Source organism: Leptosomus discolor, chromosome 3 (genome assembly GCF_034619465.1).
Source record: "Leptosomus discolor isolate bLepDis1 chromosome 3, bLepDis1.hap2, whole genome shotgun sequence".
In the NCBI taxonomy this organism is placed as follows: Eukaryota; Metazoa; Chordata; class Aves; order Leptosomiformes; family Leptosomidae; genus Leptosomus; species Leptosomus discolor.
In genome coordinates, this window is record NC_141393.1 from 44,613,599 (window position 1) to 44,629,295 (window position 15,697).

The following is a 15,697-nucleotide window of genomic DNA, read 5'->3' on the forward strand; positions in this document are numbered from 1 at the left end:
TGGAATACTTAACAATCACAGTTCTTTAAAGTGTCATCAGTATAGACATATGACTGTCATCTTTAGGCTGAATCTCTGAGGCAAGCTGATAACGTAACAGATTCCATTTAGCTTTAGTATGAATCAATTTTAAAGCAAAGGTAACATCCAGGCACGTATCTCAACAAGAAGTGAGCATCCCTGCAAATAACTTGTCCCATCTTTAATCTCATTGAGGAAAAGAAAGAAGTCATGTGCTGCAGGTAAATAGATGCTCATCAGCTTCTCTGACAATGCCTTGGTTCCCATCACCCAAACTTAATTTGTCTTCATCCATGCTACAAGCTGATTTTCCTCAACTATTCAGTGAGGCCACTGTCAACGTTTCAACGTAGGGCCCAAAAAAGATCATCCTCATCTTCAAAAACTCTAGAAATTGGATAAACCAGGTAAATTTTGCAGTATATATATATAAAAAAAATTGCTACCGTAACAGTGTTTGAGTATATAATCCTGTCAGCATTACAGCACTTACAAGTAACACTGGTATTATGCATTTTAGAAACAGTACAAGTTAATCACAGTTGGTCTTATCCTTAAACCATGTACTTGGAACTGAAGGGAGCTTGCTGCTTCCTCAAGGTAATTGGTGAATAAAAGAATCCAATTTAATCATGTAAAATCATGTTTGGGTGGTGGTGGTGGTTTTTTTGTTTGTTTGGGTTTTTTTTTTAAGATTCTTAATGAGAAAAACAATTCGAACTGAGAGTTTTTATCTAGCCCTAGGACCAGTCATAGTCCTTCCATGGCTTGGGACAGGTAGATCCAGTTTCTGCTTTTTCTTACGCACATGGAGGGTAGAGACATCGGATGTACGCCACCTCTGATAGCTGCCTGTGACCTCTGGCACAAGACGCTGGCATCTTCCCAAGCCTTCCCCCATTGCTTCAAATAGCTCTTTCCCATGTTCCTAGCTTTGATTTTGACATAGCGTCTTGACAAGCTCAACACTGACATTATACATGCTTCAGTGTCAGTCGTGAGTGTCCTGTTTCTACCTACAGTTCAAAGGTCTCCTATGCACAGGAGACAACAATGTACACCGGAACCCACGCTGACATGCTAAAAGAACAAGAGTTCTACAAGTGCTTTACCAAGCAAACTTGATTAGCATCTGATGTAGCTTATTTTCAGCATTAGAAGTATACACAGTCACCACATTCCATTCAAAAGCTGAATTATGACACAGACTGGGTTTATTTACAAGCAGAATACATCTCAGGCAGAATATACATGCAGGGACACATTCATATTTGGATAATAAGTTGTCGTTTAGACAAGAACCTTTCAAAAAAATGTATAAGCTTTCAAAGGAGTTTTAACTACCATCCCCCTCTCAAAAGTGAGTCTAATCAGCAATAGTTATTCTCAAGCATAGCTCAGACAGTGAGCAGCAAAAATGAAAGATATCTTGATGAGTGTCCCACCTTACTGTCTCCTAAGACTGTAATGACAGGAATGCCCAAATTTTTCACATGCTGTTTGATATTGGGGCCCATTGCTGTTGCTAGCTGCTGAAGAATGCTCAGTGTTTGTTGCACCTGCACATAAACAAAAAGACTTTAATAAAATACTGTTACAACCACATGCACAAAACTCCAAGTCATATAGGGAAAAAGTAACACCACTGTGCACCTAGGCTTTTACTTTAGAATGCCTGCTCAACGGTATCTATTCCAGACTTCAAATTTGTCAGTTAGATACACATTATTTCTGAGTAAATTAAAGTTCAACTAAAAATAGTTTCAAACAAGGCATACTTCACTTTTGTCACAAGGAACAACTATTTATACTACTATTGTCTGTGGGTTTTGTTTTGTTTTTTTTTAAGATTCGCTTACATTACATTCAGAGTAGAGGTAGATTTTCCCTTTTTTGAAGGCTTTTTTTTTTTTTAATACAAAGCAAAGACAGGCAAATTTAAAAAAGATAGACAAATATATGATCTAGTAAGACACAGTTCAGTGTTTTCCAACTGTTGACTTCATGACATGGTAACAGACTGAGTAATAAGCAAGGTTCAAAAATCATGAATAGTTTGTCTTAAGTTCTAAAGTTTTCAGTTCAGCTGAAACAGGATTTTAAATAACATACCAAGATTTTATTGGAGTCATTGAGACGACTCTTCAAAGCAGCTGGAAGTTCTCCTATGTTTGGCTGTATGAACTTAGCATCATTTATTATGCTTGTCACTTCATCTAGACCTTCCTTTCTGATCTTCCAGTTTTTGTCCCCAATCTTAGACACTAGTTCAGCTGTGATCTTATCACTGTAAGAGAAGAAAAAAAAAAAGGTAAAATGCCCATTTTCTTAGCTATGTGTCTTTTGGTATTTCAGTGCTTTAACACCACAGACTTCTGCTTAGAAAGTGTTGATAAACACAAAGTTCTGAATTGCAGTGGAAATATGTCTTCAGGTTGTAGAATCCAAACCTACCCAATATCTGTTCTTGGCAAGAGATCCACAACATCATTCCCAACCTCCTCCTGTTCCTCTTCCTCACCATCATCCCCACCTCCCCCAACGTGCCTGGAAATGCCACGAGTTGGGACTGGTGCTGTCTGCCCTTGCATCTGCAAGCAACACAAAAAATTAGAAACAACTCTTTTACTGTTTTTCATTTGACATTAAAAATAAACAGACTTGAGTGACATGAATGTGCTGTCCCAGGGCAGACTGCTAAACCTTTATGCCATTCAAACAAAACCAGAAACTTTTGAAGTTCATCATGAAAAAAGTGACTAATGACATAGCTAGACATAATGAGTTTGCAGCTGATGTCTTTAAAAATCTGGTTTACTTACAAAAACACAGGTTAGACCACAATATTACTACAGATTCCAGTTACTGAAGTTTCCAAACAGTTTTAATGATATTTGGTAGTAAGAGAGCTACACTTCATACCTTCTCAAATTCTGCATCTATCTGGGAGAGAAGGGCTGGCTTTTCATCCTCAAAAAACATTCGCAAAGGAGGCCCCACATAAAGATACATGACTCCTAGCAAGGTAATGGCAGATGTCCTGACAGCCTGCCAGAAAGAGGTTAAAAGCACTCAGTACTCAAATTAAGGGTTGATAATAATTCAGGATTAAAATTCTAAATTTACCCACTGGGTTAGTTGCAGCAAGAGCTGTCTTCACATTACTGATGAAAGCTTTGATATTCAGTCTGTGGGGAAAAAACAAAACAAAACAAAAAACCTCCCCATGAGCAAAACACAACACAGGAAGCACCAACAAGAAACAAAATCATCACAATATGCTAAAGAAAAAAAATGTGCTGACAACAGATTCATACAACTAACTTAGAAGCAGAAGATATTTGCACTTATATCACTGGTACAGTGTAGATGGTAGGTATTTAAATAACTACACTAAAAGAGATCAGTTTGGGCAATAGACTACTATGAGTAAATATAAGATAATTTATATCAAAGACTGCTATTATTACAGCTGGAAAGTTTCTTAAACTACATCACCCACATGACTGCTAGGACTGAAATCCTTATCTAGAACAATTTTAAGCACCTGAAATACAGCTACATAATAAAGGCAAGGGGTTTTTGTTGTTAGTTTCTCTCAGGATCTACCAGGAAAAGGCATGAATTTAAGAAAGAAATTTACAAGAGAAATAAAGGAAGGTTTAGATTACTGAATCTTCTGTAACACCTCTGAATTCAATAGAAAACAGGCAATCATGCACACTTCCTCTGCGCAGCCTCAAACTGCTGTTCTAGTATCATATCTACACATATATTACGCTGCTGGAAATATATACTTTTTGGTGAATTTACTGAAGAGCGTTTGTTTTCCAGACTTAACCAATGTTACTATACCTTTAATAGGGGCAAAACAACTTGGGCAGGGATAATAATTGCCCAAGACATCAAACAAATTAGTATTTGAAGTCTTCACTGCTTAGAAATTTTGTTCTCATGAGTAACCTGTATTACATATGCTTAACAACATTCAGTTATGAGACTGGTGATTAAAAACTAAGGAATGCTACCCAGTTGTTACCCTCACAGCACCAGATGCAATAATGGCTATTTTGTCAGCTAAAACTTCATCCTGTTATCAGCCTCAAATTCTCTCCCAAGGAAAGCAATAAGTATGCTGGTATGTACCCTTCCGTAGACATTGGGTTTTGGTTTTTTAACTATAAAATATAGGGATCTACCTGGCTGCAGGTGTATCCAAGTAGAATGGGAAAAACAGACATGCAATACCACAGCTCCTTGCCCAGCCCACTCCTATAGTATATAAATTTTAAGAAAAATGCTCTTCAGAGAAGGCTGACCAATGAATAAAACATCTAGTAGTGTAACAGTATCTTATCAGTAATGTCAGATACTTTAATTTACACATTTAGAGGTAGAAGAGCACCTGACAGAGCTAGCATCAGATTTAAGGAACAAGAGTTCAGATGCACTTGCAGCCAACCCTCTTCAGACCAATCTGACCAAACAACAGATTCTTAGTGCTAGATTAGAAACACTTTCATTCAAATTTCTCTTAGCAATTTACTTAAAAGACATACCCAGAAAAGCCAAACTCTTTAATTGCATTTGAAAGCCAATTCAAGGTTTCTGACTGATTTTTAGGATTCTTTTGAGAGAAAGCCATAGCCACAACCTGGAAAAGAAGAGAGTTAAGTGTAAATTTTCACTGACAAAACAGGTGATAAAGCACCATAATAAAGGAGTGAAGACACCTGCAAAAAACACAGGACACTGGGGTAAATGGAAACACCTGGGGTAACACACTAGGAAAAATTTGTTATGTCACTGCAGCATAATACAATCACAACTGAAATGAACCAGAAGTTCCTGAAGTACTTAAAGGCAGTCAGAGATACCCTTATTATGGATGTGTATCTGCTTTGGCAGTATTTCAGCAAAGTACTGGTTTACTACCCATTACTTCCTCTTTTGGAGGAACTCTTATTTAACTTCTGGCTTAGGAGGTATCTTGAGAGCAAACAAATCACTTTCAGGCAACAGAAAAAAACCCAACCAAAACAAAGATTTAGGATTTATTCCTCAGACTGAAAGAATGCCTCACACAATATTTCTGATTTTATTTACTTGAAAAATACCTTTGCTGCTCACTCACCTGTTCAGCAGTCCACGGCAACTGACACGCCTCTGCTATTGCTGTCATGGCTTCTTTTGCATTACTCCCACATTTCACATCACCAACCTTGTCTACAAGACCATCCAGCACAACCTGTGCTGAAGTTTTGGAGAAGTTTCCTTTCTGTGCAATCAATGCAACTACATGCAGTTTCATCTGCATCACCTGGAACGTCCGTAACAGCAAGAAAGTTACTCATGTCTTCATGTATTTTAGACCAAATTTTTTATTCTATATATTTATAGTTAAACTAAAAAAATAAATATATGTACTTGTGGGTAAACACATTATACAAAATATGTGTGTTGTATACGTTATATATTCAAATGTATATGTGCATTTGAACATATGCGTTCACACAAACAGAACATTTGTGTACACAAATACATATTTCACATACACACACTTGTATATATATGGTATTGTGTGATTATACACAATTTGTGCATACACACAAATACCTATTTTTGTATCTATATGTATATATACATACACAATCAATAATACTGGGCAGATGTTATCTACTTTTAGAACTTATATATACATACATATACACATGCACACACATGGACATACATACACATACATCTAGGTATCTTCAAATGCTGTCTAAGTCTCAACTGTGAGCATAAACAAAGTATAATTTCAGATATTATATTCTCATTGACTAAATACAACTGTGGTCATAGTGCTAGGACTGTCATCAATGACATATACGCACCTACAGCCTTTTAGTTAGAAACACATATTAAGTAACAAGAATGGACTGTTAATTACTGAAGGATAATGTATTACCTGAAAATTTGTTTCCTTCCAACCAGGTTTCTTGGCCAGCATTCTTACTAGAGCTTGGCAAGGCATTTCACTTCTCTCCATAAGCTCAACAGCCTAAAGGATAAACATTAAGTCAGCCAGTGGGTCACAAGTCATACAAAACACAAACAGAACTTACTTCAATTGTCCTGTAAATATTTCCTTAATCATAGAGTCATACCATAGAAAGGTTTGGGTTGGAAGTGACTTATCCAACCCCCCTGCCATGGGTGGGGACACCTTCCACTAGACCAGGTTGCTCAAAGCCTCATTCAACCTGGCTTTGAACACTTCCAGGGAGGGGGCAGCCACAGCTTCCCTGGGCAAATATTAACACTCAAGTTGCAGAAATTCTCAGCATAACAATTTACCTTAAAAGCCTTACTACAAGGCCCACTTTCACGAGGAGCCCATTTTACAGGTTCTGAGCCAACATTTAAACTACAGCATTCACACTGTTACACTTCGCATGTTCTTTAACAAGTGTCCTTACAACCACTATCGGCCATTCCAGCCCTGGGAATTTAACACAACTAAAAAACAAACCACCCAAGCTGGTTTTTTGGGATTTCTTTTTTTAGATGAAGTATGCTGTGCACCTTTCACACTGAAATGCTACCTACACAGCAAAGATTAAGCCTGAATGTAATCTAAATTACGGGTTTTACTCGTGCTAGGCTTATCCATTCCACTGAAAGTGTATTATCTTTACAACTGAGCAAAGCTAGCTTCTGCAGCAGCATTTCAGTGCAGCCAGTCACCGTTTCGTTAGTCACCTTTTCCACTAAAAATATTAAAACTCAGTCACAACTGTAATGGTGTAGCAGCATGAACTATTTGTACATCTACAGTTGATGCCTTTTTCAACGTGAACTCTCAAAGGTCTTATGACAGGTATCACGGAAAGAAAGGCAGGCTCCACATTTGAGCGACACATGATTTTTTTGTTTGTGCTACATGAACCACTTGCCACCAGCTGTGGAGACTGCTAGTATTGTATCAAGTTTCAAACATCAACTATTTGCCAACTCAAATTTTAGTATTACAATCAACTGCTGCCTGAAGTGCAATCAGCAGGGACTTAGTTGCAACTGGTTTTGCCCAGTCATTGCAAAATTTTAAAACCTAGTTATCATTGAGACTAAGCTTTAGAATTACTCAGTGTTTTAAGATGTCTATGCACCCTCAATCCACATACAAATATTTTTTACAGGAGCATAACTATCTACATTAAACTAAAAGACTTACTCCACTATTGCTATGGAATATGAGCCAATTTAAACCATATAAGCCACTAGTCTTTTCCAAGTATTGTTTAATCCATTTGAAGTGCTGACATATCACTACTACTGGCATGTCTTTTACAAGGAGTTAACAGGTCTGAAATGCTGAAGAAATTACTGCTTTTTCTTTCCCTACCTGTCTCTCTTCTTATCAACTGCTAAAACTTACCTTCTGAAACTCCTCCATGCAGGCAAGCCTCTCTTTCCAGTTACCACTGTCCAACTGCTGGATGCAAGAAGCTGGAAGTACAGCAGCAGCTTTCTCTTCACATACTTCTATCTGAAGACAGATCAGAACAAGGTTAACACCCCACTGTATCCCTTTGGAGGCAGGGCAGAGCCTTAAAGACAGGCAATATACTGGAATGACCCTTGTACTGTGGTGCATTTATAAGATATGAAAATTGTTTTGTAGATTGAAAAATTTTGTACAGATTATAGTTTAGGGGCCTTACAAATTTAGGAAGCAGCTAAGTTGTATTGCAACAGAAAAGTAATTCCTGAAATGTATGGTAAGTTGTGCGAACAGTCAAAAATATTCCAGAGTAGCCACTATCTACTTACAGAAATAAGCAGAAGTAATCTAAAATCTGCAAGACAATTTTGTATGAAGTCTGAATAAACTTCACAGCAATGAATCAGTGGTTCATGAGGGTGGATGGGAGAAAATGAAGAATTAGAGTTATTTAGTATATGAAAAATAATAAAAAACTTCCCTTGTTTCATTGGTGTGTGCATCACCTTCAGAAAGTGTATATTCATTTTCCACTGTATAACTAGCAATATAAACTGGATACACAATGGAAAGTATTCATTCTAAGCAACACTGTAAAGAAAACTGACAGTCCAAAAACCTTGCAGATACCTCTAACAAAGCTTTAATAGCTTTTTGTTACTGTTTGACCTAAAGATAACCATACTCTCAGGCTTTTAATACCATACACCTTCAGCAAATCACACATTCTAAGTTACATATAAAGTAGTCATATTGTTACTTTCTTCATCTGTTCCTAGTTCAGGAACAACATGATATATCTTACCATATTAGCCTGATAATTTGTTTACTGTCTTATATAGCCTGGTACCAACAACAGCCTGAAAACCAGGTGTATTTACTAGAATATATAAAACATCCACTTTTCCAGTCATATATTCTATTTATTCAAATGTATTGCCTTCCCTTGTCCTAAGGAAAAAAACTCCTCAACATCATTGAAAAACTCTGTACTAGCTGAAGACCTGTTTAACCAAAGCTATTTATACAGAGGACTTCCATATTTCAGAGAACGGCAGAATACTCACAGAGAGCTCCGATTCAAATATTTCTTTGGTCTCAGGTCCCTTCTTGCCTTTAGCCCCAGCACCTCCCATACCTGCAGCTGCAGCTGGTTTGCCTTTCTTGGGTGGGCCCCCAGACTAGAAAGGAAATGGACAAGTTAGCCAAGATCAAACACATCTCTAGTTCACCAGATACCAAGAGAACTGCTCTTTTTCCACGCTTCTACATTCTAATGTCAGAAAATACATCTCTCTAGTACCGTAACAGCTGCAGGCAAAGAAATAGTTTTCTGCTAAAGCTTATTTAATTCATACGTTGCTTTCAGACTACCAGGTTTTATAAAACACATACAGTAACAGAGACACACAAGAAATGAAAGATGGAAAGGGAAAGAATGTATGTGTTTGTGAAGGTTTAAGAAATAATGAATTCATCTATATATTCTCCTATGGATACTGATGAGATATTAAACTTGCAATTGGCATCTTTTCCAGGCTACTAGAGTATCAATAGATTTTTAAAAATATGATCCATTTTACTATTCATTTCCAGGTTTCCCACCTGAAGAAACAAGCAGAGTATTACAAAGACCATCTATAGTGCTACTTAGGTCAAATTTTAAAATCTAAACAATAATTTTGAAGTAATACAAGCTAATGGTTCAAACTATTTATGGTAATAAACTAAAACCAACACTGGGGAGAATACTCAACCCTTAAGTAGCAACCTTGCTAGTTATAAGACAAGACATTGACTTCAGGCAAACATTGCTATATCACCACAGAGCACATTAATGTTACAACATATGAGGCTCCTCTGGCATTAAGTGGTAAGACAGTTTGCACCATTAAAAACTGAGATTTCATCAAGTATGTTCTTGGAAAGTCCTAGATTCTTTTTGTTGTTGGGGTCACCTACTCCTACAGGACAGCAATTCCTCAGTGGAAGACTACTTTCAACAGGCCACTTTTGATGTTCAATAAGTAACTATTCAATGCAATCATGGAAAACTGTGATTGTCAGACAATCTCTTGCCTTCACAGCTGGTGCTTTTTTCAGTGGTCCTGGTTTGGTTGCTCCATCTTTTGTTTCTTTATCTCCACCAGGCCCTGAAAGAGCAGGGGTCTTTCCAGCAAGAGGCTTCCCTTCTTTTTTCTCAGCAGCTCCTCCTGTCTTTTTACCGTAAACCAGTTCTACCTTCTCAGCGCACTCTTTAATCTGAGAAGCAGTTAAAAAAGAAAAAAGGAAAAGGGGGGGGAAGAGGAAAAATGAAAAAAGCTAGTTCTTTACTTTACAAAATTCTGTTATCCTGTGTCCTTACAGCAGTAAAGTTAACCAGTGAATGGCATCAGCCATCACTGTATTGTTAGAATAATTTTCCTAGTTCAAAATGAAGAGCATTTATACACATAGAAGGCATTGACACTCCACAATACTTATTGATGCTCTAAAGACCAATTCTAGCATCTTTAATTATAAAATCATCGTTCAGTCAAACCTGTCAGCTTATGCAAAAGCATGAAGACTTTGTTGTTGGAAAGTAAGTCTTTAATACCAAAACCTGCCTAGTAGTATAGAATTAGACCACGTAGTTGTGACCTAAAACCCTAAACTTCATTTCAGACAACAGAAAAAGTGTTCAAAACCAAAGAAACAATGCCCTCACATATAAACAAACAACAAGCACCACACCAAAAATCCCCCAAACATTACAACCCTCATCACAGATAATACAGTCTTAGAGTCAAACAGGATACTTTATACAAGAATGAAAAGGTGCAGTGTTAAATACTAATGCATTTTAGGTAGTAGATGTCAATGAGAAGATGTTTGATAATCTAGCAAGAGATTTTCAGATATTTTATTTATTTTCACAACATTTATGATAAACTCACCCGATCAAGCTTTAGTTTGTCTACATCTGCTAGAAAAGGATTCACAGCTTTCTCTCCAGCCACTTTCAAGGCAGTGCCTAGAGCTTCAAATCCAGCATCTCTTACTTCAGGAGCAGAATCATTGATATGCTGCAGAGAAAGACAAATTATATGATATGACTTGCAGCTCACATCTAAACAGATTCTTAAATCCATCTTCTGTTTAAATCCCCCACTTTTTTTTTTTTAAATCTACATCTACTATAGAATAATCCTTAGCATTCCGCTGCACAAAGAAAAAGACTGGTTTTCACTTCTGTTTTCCTATGTACTGATCAAGTCTACCATCTCTCAGAAACAGCCAGTTCCCCATCTTCAGACCTTTCACACAAGAAGAGGGTAAACATTTGTGTTTTAATAGATACTGCAACACCATGGAAGTTCACAAGGAGTTTGAAGTTCTGCAACCCTGTTCACATCTCTGTTTTTGAAACCAGGGATATTTCCCATAATAAGGAAAGGTCTATTTTGCAATAAGAAAAAAGTATACATCATTATATATCATTACATTGATAAATGCTCTACTGTAACTGCATGTAGCATTTCAACAAAAGCTTGCTAGAAATTTCTGCAAGAAGCAAGCAGCACACGGCCCAGAAGTTTAATAGTTGCAAGTCACTGTCTTCATAAACTTAGTGAGTCTTCAGTTTCAGAGAAGCTAAGAAACTGGAGACTAAGCTTTTCCTTCCCGTGACTGACTGACATATTCAAGTTTGACATCAGTCAAAACTGACTCTGATGGCTACGTAGCACACAAGAACTCTTTAGTCCTTGCGCTACCAGAAGGGTTCTCCTTCACAACAACAGTGCTTGAGCCAATGCCAAGGAAGCACCAACTCCCCCTGCTTTACCTTGAGAAGTGCAGCACAGAAAGGTTTTAACAGGCTTTTTGGCAGAGTAGAAGGCGTGCAATGTCGGAAGCTCCTCGCAATGAAAAGGGATGTTTGTTGCTTGATTGTTGGGTTCTTGTTGTCCATCACTGCCAACACATCTTCACTTATGTTCTGCAATGTGGTCTACAGTGTTGGATAAAAAAGTTATTAGTTTCAGTAAAGTTAGAGAAAAGCAAATCAAAATTAGAGACCAATTCTTAGACAATGGGAAAATTGTTACTCTTACTGTAAGAAAGATCGCATCAATGGCCTCCTGCAGTGCCTGCACTACCTGAGGCTTCTTCTCTTTAAATTTCTCCAGGATTGTTGGAACAACCTATGGAAAAGGGAAAAAGAAACAAACAAAGAAGTCAATCCACTCCTCACTAATCTAACTGGAAAGCTTGATAGTCTGCTCCTTGACAATTTGCAGAGAAGCAAATAAATGCAAACATCACCACTGTCCCCTCCATGGGGACGAACTAGTTTATTCTAACTGATCCTCAATACTAAATTCATTCCGGTCAATCTATTAACAAATATAGATTTTTTTTTTTTTTTTTTTTTTTAGCAATTTCATAGCAAAGCTAAATAAAAGGCATATATACAAGTTCACATACTTACAGATGAATACTCTGGCTCTACTGGTCTGGAACACAAAGCAATAGCATGAAAATTAAACAATTTAACAGCACATGGTGCTCTGCTCTTGTACTATAAAAAACCAAGAAGGTATATAACCTGTCCCCTCTCCCAGCTTCTTGATAGCAGTCAGCATGGCTCATTAAGAAGCCCTCATTTGACCCACAGGTGACAAGACCATGGTTCTAAAGCAACCCAAATCCTTCCTGGAGCACTATTGTTTCAGCTCTATCACCTTGAAAAAGCACAACTGACACTAAACTATCCCATACTGCAATTTCACAGCAACTTATACCCTATCTGGCTGCTCAGTCAGCCACTGCTGAAAAATAAATAAATAAATAAATAAATAAATTTTTAAAAAATATCAAAAAAAATCAGCGACATTCTCATGTGCCAGTAATACTAGCAGCTCCATTTAAGTATGGTCTCTGTAACAGTAAGAACTTCTGTCAGTGAGCCAGAAACATGCAGAGCTTTTAACTGTGGAAAGCAGGCTATTTTCAAGATTTTCATAAACATAAAGCTGTTCAGTTTGAAAGCAGTCTAATGCTTTACAGAACTGATACGCTCTTGCACAATACAAAATAGTTTTTCCACAGACAATGCTTTCTACTCAGAAGCTGACAACAAGATCTCAACCCCTTGCAACACACAGTGACCTAGACTCAGCTGGTATCCTTTGCTGGGCCACAACTTGCAAATTCCCTGTTCACAAAGACTTTAGCACTAAAAAATCCAATTAATACAGAATGGCACCATAAAGACTCTCATAGATGCTACTGCAGGTGCTAGACACCCTTAAAACTCTACAGAGAACAAAGTCATAGGAAGGAGATATTTCAAATCATTAAGTCTGTGTTTTAGAAAAATGCTGACAGCTGGAGTGGATATTTTTTAACACAGAAGTTTGAAGCCATATCCTATGTGAGAGAGAGAGAAGGAAGAAAAGTCAGTCCAGGGCTCCAAAGGCAGTCAACAGAGGTGAAGTCAAGCCACAAGCACTCAATTACAGCAAGTAGTGTGGTTCTATGCTCAATTACATCACTCTTCTTTTGTTGTATACTGCAGACACCAAGCTAGGTGGGAGTGTTGATCTGCTGGAGGGTACGGAGGCTCTACAGAGGGATTTGGGCAGGCTGGATCAATGGGCCGACACCAACTGTATGAGCCTCAGCAAGGCAAAGTGCTGGGTCCTGCGCTTGGGCCGCAGCAACCCCATGCAACGCCACAGGCTTGGGGAAGAGCGGCTGGAAAGCTGCCGGGCAGAAAAGGACCTGGGGGTGCTGATTGATAAGCATCTGAATACAAGTCAGCAGTGTGCCCAAGTGGCCAAAAAAGCCAATGGCATCCTGGCTTGTATTAGGAATAGTGTGGCCAGCAGGAGCAGGTAGGTGATCATCCCCCTGTACTCAGCACTGGTGAGGCCACATCTCGAGTTACTGTGTTCAGTTTTGGGCACCTCAATGCAAGAAAGACACTGAGGTGCTGGAGAGAGTGCAGAGAAGGGCAACAAAGATGGTGAAAGGGCTAGAAAATAAGTCTTGTGAAGAGCATCTGAGGGAACTGGGACTATTTAGTCTTAAGAAAAGGAGGCTGAGGGGAGACCTTATTGCTCTCTACAACTACCTGAGAGGACACTGTAGAGAGGTAGGTGGTGGTCTCTTCTCACAGGTAATTAGTGACAGAACAAGAGGGAACAGACTCAAGCTGCACCAGGGTAGGTATAGGCTTGACATCAGAAAAATTTTTTCACTGAAAGCATTGTCAGGCATTGGAATAGGCTGCCCAGGGAGGTGGTTGAGTCACCATCTATTAATGTGTTTAAAGGTCACTTGGGTGTGGTGCTTGGCGATACGGTTTAGAGGTGTACTTGGTAGAGTAGGGTTGATGGTTGGACTCCATGATCCCAAAGGCCTTTTCCAACCTGAATAATTCTATGATTCTATTACAGTCCTGTATTTAACTAATAGAGTTTATAATAACCCCACAATTCTAGCAACAGTTCTGTTTTATAACACTTTGAATGCCCACTCTCAGGAGAAGTCTGCATCTTCCTCACTAGTAAATAAATCCAGCAAACAAGTCAAGTGAACTGGTAAAACAAGTGTTAAGATTATGCAATTCATAGCTGCCATTACAGTACTAAAAAAGTAATCTTCTCAATGCCAATTTTTCCATGCTAACTCTGTAGCTGTGAGGGTTAACCTTTAAAACACAAATCAAGTGTAAACATGTAAGAATGCTTCTTACAACTACAGACAGCTTTCAGAATGAAAGAGACTTTGTCCAAACTGTTGTTCAGAGTTCAGGAGACTTGAATGTTTCTGAAGCAGTAAGATACAGTAACTTTCCAATTCAACACAAAATATAACACTACCAGCAGCCAGACACATCAGTTCTCTGTCTTTAAGCTCTACTCCCATCACGCTTGTTTATCACAAGAAAAATTTGATCGAGCAGCAACAGAGGCTTGAGAAACAAGTGAGATAACTGCAGTTAATTAAAAGCTCCCTTTCCTTCCAGAAACTGGTTAAGCTTCCCCATATTCCCTGATATTAGCTGTTAGTAAGAGAAGAGTAGCAAAAGAAAAGAGTATTAAACTAGATCACCAGAATCTTTTGGTACCAAAAGTCTCAGTAGCTTGGCTATTCAAAGCAGACAAAACCCCTCACAAAACCCAGACAACAAACAAACAAAAAATGCACCACCAACCATCCTTCAACATTCAAAAAACCCCAACCAACCTAACACATAGATCATGGAGCTGCTAAGTAGAATTTAGGTTCAGAAGCTATTTTTTTCCACTGTGGCATACAAACACATTTTATCTACCTCCAGCATGAAGTAACGTAAATAAAGTCCACTTCATGGCAGTGTAATTCAGAGTTGTCTTAGTACAGAAGATTTATTGCAATAGTAAGCTTCATGTTGCTGAATGTGGACAAACAAGGTCCTTTTAACCTTAAGCTGCAAGAGATCTTGGCAGATATTTCACTGCTCGCTCCATTAAGGGGTAGGTAAGCATTCATAACTGGTAAGGTGTCCAGCATCAACAAAAACAGAAAAAAGTACATACTCTTACTTACATGCACTGCATACTGTCCAAATTTCTTTCGGAGGCCAGCAGCTAGTCCAGCAAGGCATTTGGCAGCCAAAGCAACTAACATAACATTTGTATCCTTTCCAACAACCTGAAGAGAAAAAAAAAAACCAAACAAGAAACCCCAATGCTTAAAGACTGAAAAATCCAAGTTTCAGAGACTTGGAAGAATTTCTTAGAATAGCCAGTGGGCCACTGATTATTTCCGCCCCTGTTCCAGCTACTAATCTTCTACACATTAGTATTATCTCAACTGTAACTTTTAAAGTATAATACAAATAGATTATTAAAAAAAAATTAAGCCATATGTGCACTCTGGGTTTTATTTATTACCTTTTTGAGAACTTTCACCAAGTCTGCATAGTCTCCCGATTCCAGTTTGGGATTTTTCACCAGCAGTTCAACAGCTTCTAGAGCTTCTTTCCTTTCTTGCCACTTTTTTGCTTCCTGTAGAGCAAGTAATTTACATTCATTTATAAATGCAAACAGTTCTAGGGAAGCATACTTGCCACAAACAATAGATTTTAAAACTTAATTCTATCCTAAGAAGCCAAAGGCTCCCTACAGTTCAACATCAATAACTGCAATGAAGTAT

The 15,697-nt window shown here is 38.1% G+C and overlaps 1 protein-coding gene across 5 annotated transcripts in view; it reads right to left on the reverse strand.

The window, feature by feature from the left end:
• CKAP5 (cytoskeleton associated protein 5) overlaps nt 1-15,697 on the reverse strand; it is a 42,190-nt gene that overhangs the window by 19,970 nt on the left and 6,523 nt on the right. For all 5 annotated transcript variants that reach the window (XM_009954387.2, XM_009954386.2, XM_086462394.1 and 2 more), the window contains exons 7-22: nt 15,436-15,549; nt 15,089-15,193; nt 11,605-11,694; nt 11,337-11,501; nt 10,447-10,575; nt 9,587-9,769; nt 8,575-8,688; nt 7,442-7,552; nt 5,972-6,064; nt 5,156-5,341; nt 4,581-4,675; nt 3,152-3,209; nt 2,944-3,069; nt 2,476-2,612; nt 2,134-2,308; nt 1,467-1,580 (exon numbers count right to left, since the gene is read on the reverse strand). In XM_009954387.2, coding sequence (XP_009952689.1) covers nt 1,467-1,580; nt 2,134-2,308; nt 2,476-2,612; nt 2,944-3,069; nt 3,152-3,209; nt 4,581-4,675; nt 5,156-5,341; nt 5,972-6,064; nt 7,442-7,552; nt 8,575-8,688; nt 9,587-9,769; nt 10,447-10,575; nt 11,337-11,501; nt 11,605-11,694; nt 15,089-15,193; nt 15,436-15,549 — 1,995 coding nt within the window. The remainder of the gene's footprint in view (nt 1-1,466; nt 1,581-2,133; nt 2,309-2,475; nt 2,613-2,943; nt 3,070-3,151; nt 3,210-4,580; nt 4,676-5,155; nt 5,342-5,971; nt 6,065-7,441; nt 7,553-8,574; nt 8,689-9,586; nt 9,770-10,446; nt 10,576-11,336; nt 11,502-11,604; nt 11,695-15,088; nt 15,194-15,435; nt 15,550-15,697) is intronic.